This window comes from Acipenser ruthenus, chromosome 14 (assembly GCF_902713425.1).
Source record: "Acipenser ruthenus chromosome 14, fAciRut3.2 maternal haplotype, whole genome shotgun sequence".
NCBI classification, from domain to species: domain Eukaryota; kingdom Metazoa; phylum Chordata; class Actinopteri; order Acipenseriformes; family Acipenseridae; genus Acipenser; species Acipenser ruthenus.
Genome location: NC_081202.1, coordinates 38,071,914 through 38,090,583, shown reverse-complemented (window position 1 = coordinate 38,090,583; position 18,670 = coordinate 38,071,914). Strand labels below are relative to the sequence as shown.

At 38.6% G+C, this 18,670-nt stretch overlaps 1 protein-coding gene across 4 annotated transcripts in view; it reads left to right on the top strand.

Moving 5' to 3' along the window:
- Positions 1 to 18,670, top strand: part of kdm5a (lysine demethylase 5A) — a 107,939-nt gene that overhangs the window by 20,499 nt on the left and 68,770 nt on the right. For all 4 annotated transcript variants that reach the window (XM_058986483.1, XM_058986481.1, XM_058986482.1 and 1 more), the window contains exons 4-10: positions 4,342 to 4,512; positions 5,694 to 5,927; positions 8,003 to 8,081; positions 9,804 to 9,895; positions 12,115 to 12,273; positions 16,408 to 16,527; positions 17,805 to 17,963. In XM_058986483.1, the coding sequence (XP_058842466.1) occupies positions 4,342 to 4,512; positions 5,694 to 5,927; positions 8,003 to 8,081; positions 9,804 to 9,895; positions 12,115 to 12,273; positions 16,408 to 16,527; positions 17,805 to 17,963 (1,014 nt within the window). The remainder of the gene's footprint in view (positions 1 to 4,341; positions 4,513 to 5,693; positions 5,928 to 8,002; positions 8,082 to 9,803; positions 9,896 to 12,114; positions 12,274 to 16,407; positions 16,528 to 17,804; positions 17,964 to 18,670) is intronic.

The following is an 18,670-nucleotide window of genomic DNA, read 5'->3' as shown; positions in this document are numbered from 1 at the left end:
CGTTTCGGAGGACGCGTGTTCCAGCCTCCGTTTCCTGAGTCGGCGGGGGGGTTGCGAGCGGTGAGCCGGGGATACAGATAATAATTGGGCATGCTAAATTGGGGTGAAAACCGGGGTAAAAATAATTGGCGACGACTAAATTTATAAAAAAAATAAATAAATAAATAATGTTATTTAATAAGCGTGTTACAAAAATGTTATTATTTAATAGATTATTCAGTATTTATATCGATATACACTACCGGTCAAAAGTTTTAGAACACCTCCATTTTTCCAGTTTTTATTGAAATTTACGCAGTTTAATGTCTCAATGTACTCTGAAATTAAAGCATAGAACAAATAAACAATTGGAGATAAAAAAGAAATCATGGAATTGTTTTGTTTAACAAAATTTAATCAAAATTTTTGACTCATCAAAGTAGCCACCTTTTGCACATATAACAACCAAACACACTCGTGGCATTCTTTCTACAATGGAAATCAAATATTGTTAGGAAAGTTATTCCCAACACTTTTGCAGAAGTTCCCACAAATGTGTTGCACTTGTAGGTTGCTTTGCTTTCACCCTTCTGTCCAGTTCATCCCAAACCAGCTTGATGGGGTTTAAGTCTGGAGACTGTGCTGGCCATTCCATGATTTGAAGCCTACCGTCTTGTTCTTTTCTTCTAAGGTAGTTCTGACATAGCCTGGAGGTATGTTTTGGGTCATTATCTTGCTGTAGGATGAACCCCTGACCAACTAGGCGTATACCAGAGGGTATTGCATGGCGCTGCAAAATGCTGTGGTAGCAGTTTTGGTTCAGGGTGCTACTCACTCTGTGCAAGTCGCCGACTCTGGATCCAGCAAAAGAGCCCCAGACCATCACGCTTCCTCCTCCATGTTTGACAGTTGGTGTCACACACCGAGGAACCATCCTTTTGCCTACTCGACGGCGTACAAAAACCCTGCGTGATGAACCGAAGATTTCAAATTTGGATTCATCGGTCCATAAGACCTTCTTCCAGTCTTCAGTAGTCCACTGGCGGTGCTTCATGGCCCAGACAAGCCTCTTTTTCTTATTTTGCCATCTTAGCAATGGTTTTCTTACTGCCACTCGACCTGTCAAACCTGCAGCTCGAAGTCTTCTCTTCACAGTTGAAACTGAGACTTGCTTACTTCGACCAGTGTTAAGCTGTGCTTGAAGCTGTTGTCCTGTGAGCCGCCTATCACGCAAGCTGTTGACTCTCAGAAACTTGTCTTCTGATTCTTTTGTGGCTTTGTGTCTGCCAGAGTTTCCTCCAGTTCCCAAGTGCCTTTTGATGGTTTAGGAAACTGTACTCACTGACACCTTGGCTTTCTTTGCAATTTCTCTAAAGGAAAGACCTACACTTTTAAGGGTTATAATGGTCTGTCTGTCTTCCTTTGTTATTTGCCTTTTTCTCGCCATTATGAGAGCAATATACTACTTCCTGCAGTACAATACTGTCCAAATAATGCTTAAGAGGGTGTAGTAACACAGTCTGTTCCAATACTGCTTTTATACAGACAGAGGGTTTGTAAGTAATCAACAAAAGTTGGGACACCTGTAGGAATTGTTAGCATCAACTTTCAAGGCTTAATTTACTTCCATTGCTGCAGAACAGCTGTAAGTTGTTCCCTGAAAAAGGCCTTTTTGTATAACTCTGAAATGTACATTATTTTTCAGTTTTTGGTAACCTAAACTTTTTTTTTTAACCTCTGGCAGTTTACCACTTACCTTTGTACCATTTCAGGTTATTCACTGGACTTGAACTGCTTAAATTTCAATAAAAACTGGAAAAATGAGGGTGTTCTAAAACTTTTGACCGGTAGTGTATATAATGAGGCATAGAATCGATCGAAAAATCCCAGCTGCCCTACTTTTTGCTGACTAAAACTTTAATAGAGGCTCAAGCTGCTGTGTGGATCCAGTGTTTATTTTATTTTTTTAATATCATCCCTCACTATACTGCAGATTTGGATATATCGCAGTCTTAACTGCGCATGCCTTAGCTGCGCATGCCTTAACTGCGCATGCCTTAGCTGCACTATACATTCGCATGGTCGGACATCAGGAACTTTGCATTCTAAACCGAGGCCTTCATTTCACCATTCCAAAGGACAACCTTCAAGGAGGCTGTGTGGTCCAGTAGTTAAAGTCCAGGGCTTGTAACCAGGTGGTCACCGGTTCAAATCCCACTTTTGCCACTGACTGACTCACTGTGTGACCCTGAGCAAATCACTTCACCTCCTTGTGCTCCATCCTGCAGATGAGGTGTTAAATAAATGTCCTATTGTAAGTGACAGTTCACAGCCTACCTCTGTAAAGCTCTTTGTGATGGTGGTCCACTATGAAAGGTGCTATATAAAAATAAAGATATTATTATTATTATTATTATTATTATTAATAAAAGAAAAAGCGCATAAATGCCTTAAAGAAGCTCAGGAGAGACGGGTCCAAATGGCAGCCATTTGCAGAATCCAGGATTTTTATTATAAAAAAAATAATTTATATAGACTTAGGATACATACCTATTGGCACTATCGCTATGATTTATTACCTAGGAAACGTAGGATGACTCATTCTTTTGCTAGTATGAACTAGACTAGGTATTAAGTAAGCCTTTCAGGACAAGTTTACATACATTTTCCATTCATATGTATATGCATCTGATGCACATTTTAAACAAAAACAAGCAGTAATTTAACTAATATTATCATTTTTATTACTATAGACAATTTCACTTAGAATTACTGTTCATTTTATTTCGTACTGCACATTACAAACAAAAATATACAAAACCAATTAAAAACAAAGCATTAATATCATACTGTTCTCATATACACATGCATTGCACAATAACACAAAACAAATTAAATATCTACTTGCTGAAGCGGTTTTTTAATCAATGCACTAGCAAATGTCACAGTGCAGGGATGTCATCTCCCTAGCAACAAGCCTCCTATGTTGGGAATGGATTCTTTCAATACAGCAGGTTTGGGCATTTGAGAAAGGAGAGGAAGATTCATGAAATTAATTGGAGACTTAAGTTGATGACTAGCAATTACCCTCTGCAGTACAAATTAAAACGGTGTGCTGCTTTTTATATGATAAATGAGAAAGCAGGTTGCGTAGAGGGTTTATATTGGACCCTGACGCCCCCGATAAAACAAGGGAGTGGTTGTACGGTATTTTTTAGCCTATTTGTTTTTCTATGGGTCTCTCGCTATATTGCGACCCTCGATATTATTATTATTATTATTTATTTCTTAGCAGACGCCCTTATCCAGGGCGACTTACAGTCGTACACAAATACATTTGAAGAATGTATTTGTTTACAGATTTGTATTGGACCCCAACACCCGCGATATATTGAGTGGGTGGTGTATATATTACTCACATATCACACAGAGCTCTTTTTCATTTGCCATTTTCTAACCCTTTATGGTCCATTTATTCAGTGCGTCTCAGGCGCGTCAAGTCCAATTTATTTTCACACACACAGTTTATTTTAGACGCGCTGTTTTAAAAGTGTTTTTTTTCACAGTAAAACAGGTTTAAAAGGCACTGCATATCAACAGGACACTCAGTACTGCATCTCCAGCCCTGCCCCACCCCTTGTTCGCTGTATTTTTCACATACATAGTAGTGCATACCGATAAATCATCTCCTGATCACTCATTTTATCACCAAACTCCTCAATAATGCGATCCAAGTCATTATTTTATTACTATAACATCTCAAAAAGCTCTGCAAATGTCTGATATTCTTTGAGCGCTGGATGCAGAAGCAGCTGTCTTGTTTGTTTATGTCCGTGTTATCTCTGTGGTGCCAGGGCTAAGGGTATTGCTCAGATCCACCCCCCCCTTTTTTTTTTTTCCCGGCTCCTGTTGGTCTCACTCGGCCATTGAATGGTTTTCTCTGCTTTTTCCGGAGAAAAAACGACTAGAGACCTGTTTTTTACGTCTTTTTGATGATGTCGGATAGGGTCCAACATTGGACTGGAAAGGGAAAATTGTAATGTCGGACCAGGTCAGACATAGGACCACAAAGGGTTAAACAGTCGCGCAAATTCTGGTGAGGCGGTAAAAAAGTGCAAGCTAGTTTTGTCATTTGTAGAGAATACAAAAATGTGATTTTTGTATCCGAACACATGTCAAAAAATATTCGTTTGAATATTCTGATATTTGTCTCAGCACTAGGATGGAAGTTACTTTTGCTCTATTTGTTGATATGGTAAAAGCGCCATAATCAGTAAATGAATAATTTTTATTGCTCCTGTGTTTTCGGTTGTTCCCATCTATGCAACTCATATATAAAACTGCATTTCATTTGTTCTGTAGATTGTGTCCAATGAGGGTGGTTTCGAGACCGTGTGTAAGGAGAAAAGATGGTCTAAGGTAGCCAACCGGATGGGGTATCCCCCAGGAAAAGGAACAGGCTCTCTTCTGCGCTCCCACTTTGAGAGGATCCTCTTCCCCTATGAGCTGTTCCAGTGCGGGGCCACGCTATCGGTAACAATGAGTGGTGTGTGTGTGTGTGTGTACTGGTGTATGCTTCAGAACCAGAGTGAAAATCCTAGTAACATCTGCCACTGCTTTTGAACCACTCGTATGATCTCTTACCTTCTCAAAACTGGTCAGTTGTATTAAGTGTATAATTCGGGCTTCTCATTTCCAGTGTTTTACTCCAGCGTTTCTACTTATCATTTTAAATATTCATTTGATACCTGTCAGCCGTTCGTGTATCTCAATCACAACTGAGAAACGTGCAAGAAAAGCAGAAGTGACATCTTTATTAATGTAAATACAGCTACGCATAATGATTGTAATGGTGTGTCCAGGATAAAATACTTTCTTTTTCATTATAGATTTAATAAAGATTAGTTGCTTATGTTGCAATCTTGTTTGTATGTTCTGCTTGTAAATGAAAAACAAAGGCTTAGCTGATTTTAAAAGCCTATTGATTTTTCACAGAAAAAAAACTAAATTAAATCAATTTTACTATTAACACGTTTCTCAGTTGCTAATAATAATAATAATAATAATAATAATAAATATACACAAATGGCTTAACAGCCATATATATAATGCACAAAATTATCTCATGGCGGTTGCCTCTCTATTAAAGACCCAGTATCATAGTTTAACCTCCATTGTGTTGGAGATGGATGTCATGTTGCATCTGATGCGTTTTCAAGATCCTGAACACAGTCAAGAATAAAAAGATAAATATAGGCAAAAAATTCAATGAAAAAGCAAGTCTAGTCTACACATCCAATAGATCACACAGATATTGTAATAACTTCTATAGCCATGCTACTCGCTCTCAACCATGCTGGACTGTATTTGTAGTTGATCACAATTCAGTTCATGATTAATTGAATTTAGTAGTGTAAAATATTGCTGTGCTGTTATTTTAAATTTTGCATTGCTATTTTGTACCACAGCTTGAACCTGTCAGTATACACAGACGTGTGTGTGTGTGTGTGTGTGTGTGTGTGTGTGTGTGTGTGTGTGTGTGTGTGTGTGCATGTCCTGTATTCTTCCCATTATATATATATATATATATATATTAGTGTTTAATGCGTTTTGCACCTTCAATCTTTCCTGGCTGGCAAGTGCAGCGTTTGGGGAGGGAGGGGCTGGCCGGCTGCACCTCTAATCCTGCCCCTCTCTGCTCTTGGGCCCTGCAGGGAATCCACAAGCTGGCCGAAGGGGATGAGGACAGAGAGGAGGAGGAGGATGAGGAGGAGGACGAGGAAGAGGAAGAGGAAGACGAAGGGGGTGAGGAAAAGCAGGAGGAAGAGGCGGTGGAGGAGGAAGAAGAGGAGAAGCTGAGCGAAGGGTCTCAGTGTCCGCACAAAGACCCCATACTTCCAGGAAACAACCCTCGCGAGCGAAGATCGAGGCACCTGAGGTCCTCGGAGGTAACGACAGGAACGCCAGTGGTCTGAATGTTCTCTTCAGAAATCTAAAAGGGACAGGGCACTGTTTGTATTAGCCAGGACGCTTGAATTGTGGAGGTGAAGCTATTCATTGATGCTTTATTATCTTGGAGGTTTTGATAGCTTCATACACAACTGGTTCTTGAACAAATGGTATTTATTGTTGGTTTAAATAGATGTCCCACGATATCTAAAATTGTAACATTGGTTATTATTGATCATGTAGTCCTACAATCTATTATTTAATCAGTTAAAGGAGTGTTGCAGTAATTGTATCTTGCAATCGATTTATTAACATGGTCCCTCTTGCTGTGAATCTTTTGGTTCTTCAAGTTTTCTTTATTCAGGATTTGTAGATATTGCTAAAACAACGCATACAGCTAGTCTGTTGGAGTGAGTTTAAACTACAACACATGGAGTGATCAGGTACCAGGAGTTGTCTTATATCAGCATATTCCACAGAATAGTGTACAAGAACCAAAAGATCTTTAACAGAAGGGGGGCAGTTATCATATTGCTAGTGCTAATAAGATGTAGGGAAGTGGATTTTCAAACCTTTAGGAACACATTTTTAAATATGATATAGTATTACAGTGCAAATAAAACAGAATTAAGATTGATATTTGTTTTTATACGTTTTATCGTATATGTTTTTCCACTGTTCATGACATTCAAGTATTTCCAAAGTACAGGGTGATTAGAAAGTAAGTACCACATCAATGCACCATGGGTTGATGTAAGGATACACGCAAAGTGATTTGCAGTTGCAAAAACCCCATAATGTTGCCAAAAAGCATATTTAGCAGCCGTAAAGTCTGATTTTTACCGGCCGCTAAAAATGGAATTAGGCAGGATCTGGATACTAAGAGGGTGCTAACATTATAATGTGATGTAAGGATTTTGCCTTGCACTTAGGCATTGCTGACCCTCCAAAAATTTTACAAGGTGTAAACCATTGTAGAAGCGAGTAACTAAGAGCTGTATAAAAGCACACACTTGCAGAGACCTGTCGTTGGCTTCAGGATGGCTGCTGTGGTACACTTCCTGATGCGGTGACACTTGGCTCTTATTGCGGAGAGGCAGGAACGCGTTCGGAGGAGAAGGGCAAGATGAAGAAGACCCCGCTTTGTTTGGAATGTCAGAGATGTGATGCGGAAGTGTTATTGTCTCACTCTGCATTCTTGACCTGATAGCTGAATTGAGGGATGAACTAGACCCTAGCGCCAATCTAGGGACCGCTATCCCTGCACATGTGAAAGTGCTGTGTTCTCTGCACTACTTGGCCTCTGGTTCCTTTCAGACCATAGCTGGATTGTCTGGTGGGATAGCCCAAGCCACCTTTTCCACAGTGCTAGACATATTTCTGGATGTCATGCTTAAAAGGGCAGTCCAATACATATCATTTCTTAAGAATACTAGCATAACTGATGTTGGCTGGGGCTTTTCCAAACAACTCAGTTTCATGCTGAGTGACCTCTCGCTCCTCAGAAAACTTTTCTTTTCAGTGCGCCATGCAGACTTTGCTGCCCTTCATCTGACTTTTTTTTGGTTTGTATTTTCGTGCTCCACAAATGTCTTGCAGCGACTATTGCTCTCTGTACTCCTAACTCTGCAAGTGCGGCCACTAAATAGACCGATGCGCTCATTGAGACTCTCTATCATAATTGCGGATCATTATTTGTGCATGTTGAGTAATTTGCAATACTCTTAAGCTTCCATAGTGCGCAGTGCAAAATAATTGCCTGGCCGCAATGCAATTTGAATTGTGCATCTGCAATTATTTGCACTGCGCCTTTACTTACATCACCCCCCATATCTCATATGGTAAACTTACTTCCTAATCACCCTGTACAATACAGTATCTGGAGTCATTAAAATTAGCTGCCTTCATGTTCACGTTATATTTTGATCAGTTTTTTTTATCTTGCCACTAGCACCTAGGCAAACATCCTCCTCACTCTTTCTTATGTAGACTGTTCTCAGTATTTCAGTATGCAGCTTAGAGTGCAAAGAGGCAGCCCACACAAGCCAACTGCTTTTTTTTTTTTGATTGTTAGTGCGATAACAAAGAGCTGAAGAATCTGCAGATATTTGGAGCTGGACCTAAAATTATGGGATTAGAAATCGTCGCAGACGGTAGGCCATTTCTGTTAAGAATTTACAATACCATTCCAATTTAATTTATATAGTGTCCTCCATGTACAAGCATCCCAAGGCATTTACCAAAAAATACAACAGACTAAAAACAGCTTGCTAATGAAAAGCCAAAGCAAGTATGTTTTAAGCTTAAGAGAAATCCAAAGTGAAGGTGCTTGAACTATACCCATAGGGTTTAATTGAGTTTCTGGAATTGGGAAAAAAAAAAATATATATATATTGAAAGAAAATGTGTGTGCCTTGATACTGGCTTTTGGATTTATCCAGGTAACAAATACCTTTGCTGTGGAAACAAATTCTGAAATCCATTTTTATTAAATTGGCGTTTTAAATAGTTGACGAGTTTTATGTATATTTATATGTTTCAAAGATGTGGTGAAAATGGTATACTGATATTCATGTTTAATGTATAATATGAGTAAATACATATGTTTGTTTACAAGATATATTTTAAGAACAACTAACAATATTATTTCAGCTCTATTCCCTGATTGAGAAAAATAAAAGATCCTTTTGGTCAACACATACTCCCACACAGACACACACACATATCTATCTATCAGTCTATCTAGAAAATCTATCTATCTAGAAAATATATCTAGAAAATCAAAATTACACAGATTTTTTAAAAAATTGGCCCAGAGTTTAAAATATAAGGCTGAAATTTCTGCCTCCTCTGCAACTGGAAATAGAAAATTACAAAATCAGTGACAGAGAACAAAATCAACTATTGAATTTGTTAAAATAGTCACCATGCTAAATTATAACCCAACAGAGAATGCTGAAGAACACATACAATCAGGTATTGTGCAGGTCAAATTAAATAGTTAGCTCTCGATTATCCAGAGTAATGGAAGGGAGGGATGCCCCAGATAAAACAGAAAAAGGATAATGCAAAACCTATAAAAAGATATACGGTGTACTGTACTTAAAGTAGTCAGTCATCCTTGATTTTGTTCATTGATTTTCTCTTCGACAAACCGCTTGAAGAATCAGAGCTACTCCTATATGAAGTCAACTCCTTTTTCAAATCACAAACTGTTCCCCAATTCCATGTTCCACAGAACGTTTTTTTACAGCTTCTCAACTATTTCAAGTTTTTCTTGAATTGTTAAAACTAAGCTATATGTTTACTTGTCAACGTGTGTGCAGTCACAATGGCACAGAGTGACTTAATAATGGCTTGGTGGTCCAGTGGGTGAAGAAAAGGGCTTGATACCAGGAGGTTCAAATCCCAGCTCAGCCACTGACTCGCTGTGTGTGACCCTGAGCAAGTCACTGAACCTCCTCGTGCTCCGTCCTTTGGATGACACGTAAAACCCAGGTCCTATTATAATGACTCTGCAATAGCAGTTGTTGATGCATAGTTCACACCCTAGTCTCTAAGTCGCTTTGGAAAAAAGCAACTGCTAAATGACGAATTCATAATAATAATAAAACCTGCACATGTGTAAAAGATGCGTACTATGCAGTACACCTGTATTTATCTTCCTTTTTTGCTACCCGGATAATCCATCCTCGAATAATTGAGAGTTGACTGTACTGTATTACGGAAATGTATTTGATATAAAGTATCCCTTTTTAAGGTGTCTGATTTCTATCTTGTACAGTTTGTGGTGTAGACTGATGTATTCCATTACTTTACAGAGGATTGTAAAGACAAATCTTAATCTTTTTGGAATTTCATTCTTGCTTTTAAAGAGCATGGATTTAATAAGAAGCAGCGTAACCTTAAGTCCCACGCCTTTGCTGTAAAGATGCAGCCACGCAAGGACTCTCTGGAGGTTAACTTTGTGAGTATACGGTTTAATTGAAAGCTTTCATACGCTACCAATCACAATTGAAACTCCAGCCGAGTTTCTGCTGTGTAAGGTTGTTCAAGTTTCTGATGAAATCTTAATTGTTTGTGCTAACCAATGTATTCTTTAATGTTTAAATTCTCTGTTTCATTTTATGTTTCAGTCATTGCCTTCTGGTGATAAATCTCAGAAGTTTAAAGCACCTCTGTGGCCTTAAAAGAGCTCTCTGACATATCCATATCTCATAAGTATAGCTGGTACACCAGATTGTAACCATCAACCTGTCTCCGTGCAACAGGATGCAAGAAATGCATCAGTGAGAAATACCACACATGCCTTTTTAAAACGCATTCGTTTAAAGCACCCCTGTGGTATGAACAGAGCTGTCGGAATAATGTCTCTACATCAGATATCTGTGTGTAACCATTAACTATTCAAAAAATCTTCCCGGGGTATAACAGCTGTTCTACCCTTCGCATTGTGTTTTAGGTAAAATATTTCTTTTGATACATTTACTGTTTCTAAAGAAGCAGATTGCAGCAAAACCTACTCTATGCAAAGTTTCATTGTTTCATTGAGAAAACCTGATCAAGTTAAACCAGTTGTGGGTTTTTATGGCTGCTCATTGTTAAAGGTGTTCAGTGCTTGGCACTCTAGTACAAGAATCACCTGACATTAAAAAAGACTTCTTGTTGAAACGTTTGTCACTGAAGATTCTTTTAGTATTTTCTTTTATTATTTTATCTTATTGTGTATGTAACTTGGCAGCTTTTAGATATCAGATATGTATATGGCTGGTCTTTATGCTAACTTGGCAGTTTTTGTACAGATTTATTGTACCACTTAAAAGACGTTTAAACTTTATAATCTAGTTTTATTTAAAAAAAAAAAAAAAAAAAGAATCCCAGAGGTGGAGCGATTACACACAAATATTGTTATGCACAGCCCTACTCTATTAATTTTTCTTTTGAAAATATTTCAAATAAAAATGTAAGCTTGTCTTTATTATTGCAACGGTACTTGATGCATATAATGTCAATATATGATGTGTGTTGTATGTATGTGTTTTTTATATTTATATATATATATATATATATATATATATATATATATATATATATATATATATATATATATAAATATACAGACGTGCTCAAATTTGTTGGTACCCTTACAGCTCATTGAAATAATGCTTCATTCCTCCTGAAAAGTGATGAAATTAAAAGCTATTTTATCATGTATACTTGCATGCCTTTGGTATGTCATAGAATAAAGCAAAGAAGCTGTGAAAAGAGATGAATTATTGCTGATTCTACAAAGATATTCTAAAATGGCCTGGACACATTTGTTGGTACCCCTTAGAAAAGATAATAAATAATTGGATTATAGTGATATTTCAAACTAACAATCAGAAACTGATGTACCTTCACCTTGGAGTTCAGCTTGTATCTCTTTGGCAGTTATCCTTGGTTCTTTTTCTACCATTCGCACTATCCTTCTGTTCAATCTGGGGTTGATTTTCCTCTTGCGGCCGCGCCCAGGGAGGTTGGCTACAGTTCCATGGACCTTAAACTTCTTAATAATATTTGCAACTGTTGTCACAGGAACATCAAGCTGCTTGGAGATGGTCTTGTAGCCTTTACCTTTACCATGCTTGTCTATTTTCTTTCTGATCTCCTCAGACAACTCTCTCCTTTGCTTTCTCTGGTCCATGTTCAGTGTGGTGCACACAATGATACCAAACAGCACAGTTAATACTTTTCTCCATTTAAATAGGCTGAATGACTGATTACAAGATTGGAGACATGTGTGATACTAATTAAAGAAACTAATTAGTTTGAAATATCACTATAATCCAATTATTTATTATCTTTTCTAAGGGGTACCAACAAATGTGTCCAGGCCATTTTAGATTATCTTTGTAGAATCAGCAATAATTCATCTCTTTTCACAGCTTCTTTGCTTTATTCTATGACATACCAAAGGCATGCAAGTATACATGATAAAATAGCTTTTAATTTCGTCACTTTTCAGGAGGAATGAAGCATTATTTCAATGAGCTGTAAGTGTACCAACAAATTTGAGCATGTCTGTGTATATATATATATATATAATATTTTCAATGTGTTTTGACTGTATATTGCTCCGACTGGTCGCCCCCCTGCACACGCACCCTGGTAGATCCTGTATTCATGCCTGTGTTGGCATTGCAGATTGACCTGTATGTGTGCCTGGCATGTGGTCGCGGAGACGAGGAGGACCGGCTTCTCCTGTGTGATGGATGTGATGACAGCTACCACACCTTCTGCCTCATCCCCCCTCTCCAAGACGTCCCCAAAGGGGACTGGCGCTGCCCCAAGTGTGTAGCTGAGGTAAGAAACATCTGCACCAGGGCCTATATTTATCTTTTGTGTGTGAATAAATTACTAGATTTGTTCGTACGCATAATGAAATCCTAATTTATCTATCTTGCGTAAGGCACTCATACACACGTGTCTAAGTAATAGGTGTTAATAAGTCTGTCACTAAAATGCACTTATATAGCCATATATGGTATTGGCCATCAGTCACAGGTCGTTTTCTAGACGAGTGCCCACACTGCTGTTTTGAAGAATACATTAATTGTGGGTTCCTCTGGCCATTTAGCCACAACATTTAGTAGAGCTAGACCGGCATCAGATGTAACCTTCACATTAATTGAAAGGTACTGTTTTCTGTTCACAAAAATTAAATGTAGTCACTGTTGGTGCTTAACCCTTTGCAGTCCATTTATTAAGTGCGCGTTAGGCACGTCAGGTCCAGTTTATTTTCACACGCGCAGTTAATTTTAGACGCGCTGTTTTTTCCTCAGTCAAACGGGTTTGAAAGGCCCTGCATCTCGACAAAGCACTCACTAGGCATCTCCAGCCCCGCCCCACCCTTTCGTTCGCTATAGCTTTTACATATGCTAATAAATAAATAATAATAATAATAATAGTCGTACATACCGATCAATCTCCTGATCACTCGTTTTATCACCACACGCCTCAATAATGCGATCCAAGTCATTATTTTATTACTATAACATCTGAAAAAAGCTCTGCAAATATCCATGATATTCTCTGAGCGCTGATGCAGTTACAGCCAGCTTGTTTCCTTATGGCCGCTGTTATCTGATGCCAGGGGCAAGTATGACTAATCATGAGATACACCTTTTTATTTTTTATTTATTTTTTTCCCCCGCGGCTTGTCTTGGCTCCTGTCGCTCCCACTCCCATGCGTCTTTTTGATGATGTCGGACATAGGACCGCAAAGGGTTAACTTGCTACATGAGTACAGTCTAGCACTGATTGTATTGGTGACCCCTGCAGTTGAATGGAAATCTCTTTTTACTCCAGCCTGTAGTTCTTCACACCGATCTTCCTTTTGAAAGCTACCAGTGGCAAAAAAGCCAGTAATAGTAGACAGAACTTGGATATGTGCATCAGTAGGATGTATGCTGTTGGTGGGTCTGTGCAGCCTAGCACCCAACATCTCGCACAATTCCATTAGGACTGCCTTTGGAAAGCGGTATCCTGCAAAGTTCTTGTGTACTTGCATTGAATGTCATATCAATCCTGAAAAGCAGCATTAGCAAGGCTCTTCCAGAACTGTGAGATCAGCCATTTTCAAATTGTTTTGATGTATTACTGTATGTGAATTTTTATAGAACAAGTCTCAAGAGTCTACACTAGAGAGTGACACGGGAATGAAACTTGAGTTCCGTCCCATCCTGTCCATCAAAAATGTTCTTGTCCCATCCCAATTAAATTTTTGTTCCCATCCTGTCCCACCCATCCCGTACTGTCCCGTGCATATAATTTATTTTCATTCCCGCCCCATCCCATCTTGTCAAAAAAATCCTGTCCCATCCCATCCCGTAAGAAAAAGATACTGATTTTCTTTTGACCTCTCGCTGTATGACATACCTTTGAGGCAGGGTATTTTTCAGGTTACCATTATTTTCTTGTGTTTTTCATTCTCATCCTGTTCCCAGTTTAATTTTTAAAATTTCATTCACTACTGCCATATTACCAATTACAAGAATAACAAGAACCACACAAACCTACTGCAACCGTTTTATTATGAATAATGTGTTGATAGCAGAAAAGAAAATTATTATAACTTGAGGGCCACAGTCTTTTGCGTTTCACTCCAACTTGAACTCCCAATAAATTTATTTAATCCAGCTAATTGCTGAGGTTGACATATTTAAAATTAGTCTTGGTCTTTTTTACAGGTGTTTTTTTTTTTTTTTTTTTTTATATAAATGGTCTTGAAGCAGGCAAGCAAAGTTGAATTGAACGGGTGGGCTAGTGACATCACTAAATGGGATGTGTCAATTAAAATGAGTGTCAATGATACAAAGGTTATAGTGTATGTCTTGGTAAATTTGGATACCCAGTTTGATTGGTTCAATTTTACAACATCTCATAATGATTTGTTTCATATGACAACATCTAAAGTTCTTGTAGCTCATCTGACAAACTAAAGTTAGGTACAGTCTAGCTCCCACCCGTTCCTGCAGCCTTCAGTTCTGCTCCCATCCGTTCCCGTGAGATTTAAAACTCTTTATTCCTGGTCCCACCCGTTCCGCCCAGTTCCATTTCCGTTTCCATCCATTCCCGCAAACATAAAGAGAAATGTATTCCCGTACCGTGGGAATCCCGCGGGAGTCCCGTCCTATAATGTCACTCTCTAGTCTACCTTCTACAGCTGTAATTGCCAGTGCACAACTGAAACAAGGACGTCACAGAAACTTTACCTTCTGCTTATTAAGTAATAATCCTGGTGGTGGTAACCATACTACTGCCTAAATATTAATATAAATATTAATAGCATATTTTATATATAACGGCAATAATTTACAAAATAATTATATGTGACAAACATCGCAATTTCAGCAATACTTGCATCAGTGACCATCAGACCTAATGAGAGTGTTATTATTTCACATATTGCACTGATTACAGATCTTCAGCAGATTTAACAGGAGTTTGACCTCATCTTGCAGTAACGTCATTCTAACACAAGGAAACGATAGTCTTGATAGATGTGTTGATGAATGATGTACTTTCTGTTTTGAATGTGCATACGCATGGTTTAGAAGGGAATGCTGCGCACACAGCAATGACAAATATAGGCCCAGGTCTCTTAAGCCCTTTGAAAACCTAATCAATAACATCTGTTTACAGCAGAATGGCAACAAACCATTTGTGTGCTATGAATGGATGCCTGTGATGATATTACTGCCTGCTTCGTGACTGCAACAGGGAAAAGGTGTAGAAGGCACATATTAAGTACATATATATATATACCATATTCCTTCGAATTGAAGACAGCCTCGAATTAAAGTAGCCCAAATATCCCATCCTCAATTTGAGGAGAAAATAAAACCTCAAATAAAGTTGCATTTACAAAGATACAACCTCAATTACGCATATAAGAACACGACGTATGGAAACAGTTGGCAGCCGTCTGCTGTCACACGGAGCAGAGGGTCTGATCAGCATTTCCGATCTGTCCAAGCCGGTGCTGTTTGTTAGAATGGAGTCTAATAATGAAACGCTGGAATTGTAAAAGCTTCTCTTCGAATTCCTCAGGAAGCTAATGACGTTTCTTTGAAAATGGCTGCCTGTATGCCATTTTTGCTCGTCTTAGGCAGTCAGTCACATTGCTGTTTTTGTACTTGGGCAGTCACGTGCAGTTTACAGCACCAGGGAATCCCCTTGGGTGGCTTCCACCAGGTGTAATCGCAGATGCAAAGGTGGGTTATACTCCACCAGGTGTAATCGCAGGTTGTAAAGGTGGGTTATGCTGCACCACCAGGTGTAATCACAGGTGGAAAGGTGGGTTCTGCTACTCCACCAGGTGTAATCGCAGGTGTAAAGGTGGGTTAAGCTACTCCACCAGGTTTAATCGCAGGTGTAAAGGTGGGTTATACTCCACCAGGTGTAATCGCAGGTTGTAAAGGTGGGTTATACTACACCAGGTGTAAGCGCAGGTGTAAAGGTGGGTTCTGCTACACCAGGTGTAATCACAGGTGGAAAGGTGGGTTCTGCTACTCCACCAGGTGTAATCACAGGTGGAAAGGTGGGTTCTGCTACTCCACCAGGTGTAATCGCAGGTTGTAAAGGTGGGTTACGCTACTCCACCAGGTGTAATCACAGGTGTAAAGGTGGGATATATAATCCAGGTTGATTCCCCAGTGCTGTAAAGGCTATAAATAAACCAGCTGTGGTTTATCCCAGCAGGGTATAGTTTGTAAAAAAATATTTTAGTGATTCTCTACTCACTGGAAAATAATCTACCAGCTGGTTAGTGCTAAACAAATAAAGCTTCTAGTTTTTGAGGGCAGATGGGGAAAGACAGACTGATTAACTCCAACATTCATAGGCTAATGGATTTATGGTTCACTAAAAAGCATAGAGGCTCTGCAATTTTAAGACTGGGTATGGAGATGTGTGTTTTGTTTTGTTTTTTCCCAGGAGTGCAGCAAGCCGCATGAAGCCTTTGGTTTTGAGCAGGCTGTGAGAGAGTACACACTGCAGAGCTTTGGGGAGATGGCAGATCACTTCAAGTCTGATTACTTCAACATGCCTGTACATGTATGTATGATGTAGGCTTTTTATTGCCCAAAGCAGTATTGTTTTATTTTTATTTTTTTAAGTGGTGTGTATATATATATCATTCATACTTTAGTTCAAGTTAAAATTAAACATAAGTTTTGTTTTCCTTGGAATAATTACCCGAGTAAATCAGAAACTTTTGAATTTCGTGTTTCTGGTGGCTTAACCCTTTTAAGGATGGGAAATAGTTTGCTTACTTCATATTCACTACAGATTATGTGTGTTCTAAAACCATTTTCTTAAACTACATCTCCCAGAATTCATACGTGTCAAGTAGGCAAGATTACCAGAGACACTGTTGCTGAACAACCCAAAGCTTGTGCTATTCACTGTGGATTCTGCAGGGAATATTTAAAATGATGTAATCCCCAATAAACTAGAGATATTGAGGTTAGGTTTTTACCCTAAAGCAGTCTTCACTGAGACATGTACTACCTAGGCATTGCAGATTAGACAGGGAAAGTGGAGTCTCTCCCGGTACCCACATGGGTAATAGTTGGTATGTGACTCTTTACAGTTTTTACTTTTCTGTAGAGATGAAATAAAATCTGATTACTTTAGAAAGGTATATGAAACAACCCTACATTTTATAGTTGAACATTTAATTCTTATTATTCTGCAAGTACAGTTGGATTTTGTACTGAAAACATGTTGAGTGGAGGCTTGGTGGTCCAGTGGTTAAATAAAGGGGCTTGTTACCAGGAGGTTCCAGGTTCAATCCCAGCTACTGTGTGTGACTCTGAGCAAGTCAACCTCCTTGTGCTCCGTCCTTCGGATGAGACGTAAAACCCAGGTCCTATTGGCAGTGACTCTGCAACAGCAGTTGTGATCCATAGTTCACTCCCAAGTCTCTAAGTCGCTTTGGATAAAAGCATCTGCTAAATGACTGAATAATAATAATTGGGTAAATACAGCCTCCCCATTTTGAACATAGTGCAACATTTGCATGATGTAATGCTAGTGCTGGTAATTGTAATTCATGTTCTTATTGTTGTACCCCTGAAAAGTGAGATATTAAATCACACATCACTGTTGGTTTTGTTACAGTTTATTCTTTTACTAATGTAGTTATGAATAAAAGCTTGCAAATATACCATAAAAATACAATAACAAGACAGTATATAGCATTTCCGTTTCCGGTGTATTAATGCATTCTACATTAGTTGTATTGGTTCAGAAACAATAAACTGAAAGTCATTTTTGTAAAATGCTGAGGGGCTTCTTGCATATATCATGACTCTGTGCTGTGTTGTTAGATGGTGCCCACTGAATTGGTGGAGAAGGAGTTTTGGCGCCTGGTCAGCAGTATTGACGAGGATGTGATCGTAGAGTATGGGGCTGATATCAGCTCCAAGGATGTCGGAAGTGGCTTTCCTGTTCGGGATGGCAAGAGGAAACTCCACCCAGATGAGGAGGTAAACATTACCAACACTATTGGGGAAAGCATGTGAAACTAATGAAATACAGTGCCAGAACTACTCTTCTTTGCATTGCAAATTCCTTGTTTTGGGATTTGTAAGATATGCACGCCAAGGCACATTTGATTTGTTCAATTTCTGCTAATTGTAAGGTCATTTTTCCCTACTTTGTGTTTATTTATTTTTTCACTTTAAGTGCCATATTTAAACAGTGTCTTTCAATATTTATTTTAACATGCTGAAGTTGTTGGAAGTAGGAAAAATGACCTTAGTGTTACAGAACACCCTGCAGTGTTTACAAGAAATGCATCATGTTTGTGTCCCATGGTGTTTGTATAGCAGGGATATATTTTTAAATCTTTAAGGACCAAGTGTTTTTCAGTGGGATGCTCCCCAGGACTGTAGTTTGTTGGCTGTATTCTATTTAAAAAAAAAAAAAAAAATCACTAAAAATCTATTGTTTTTACAGCAGCATCTTGGAATTGGTGTCTTTTTCAAAACACTCTGGGGAACATTATAAAGTACTTCAGAAACCATAAAAAGGTCACTTTTTTTCAACACTATATTTATGTATTAATTCAGCTTAGTGTTTTCAAAAAGATACATGTATAAAAACGTGTCATGCTATGACAGGAGGGATCTTACAATATTTCCTGAAAGTTTTGTTGAAAAATACTGATCTTTGTACAAAGTACAAGACCTTG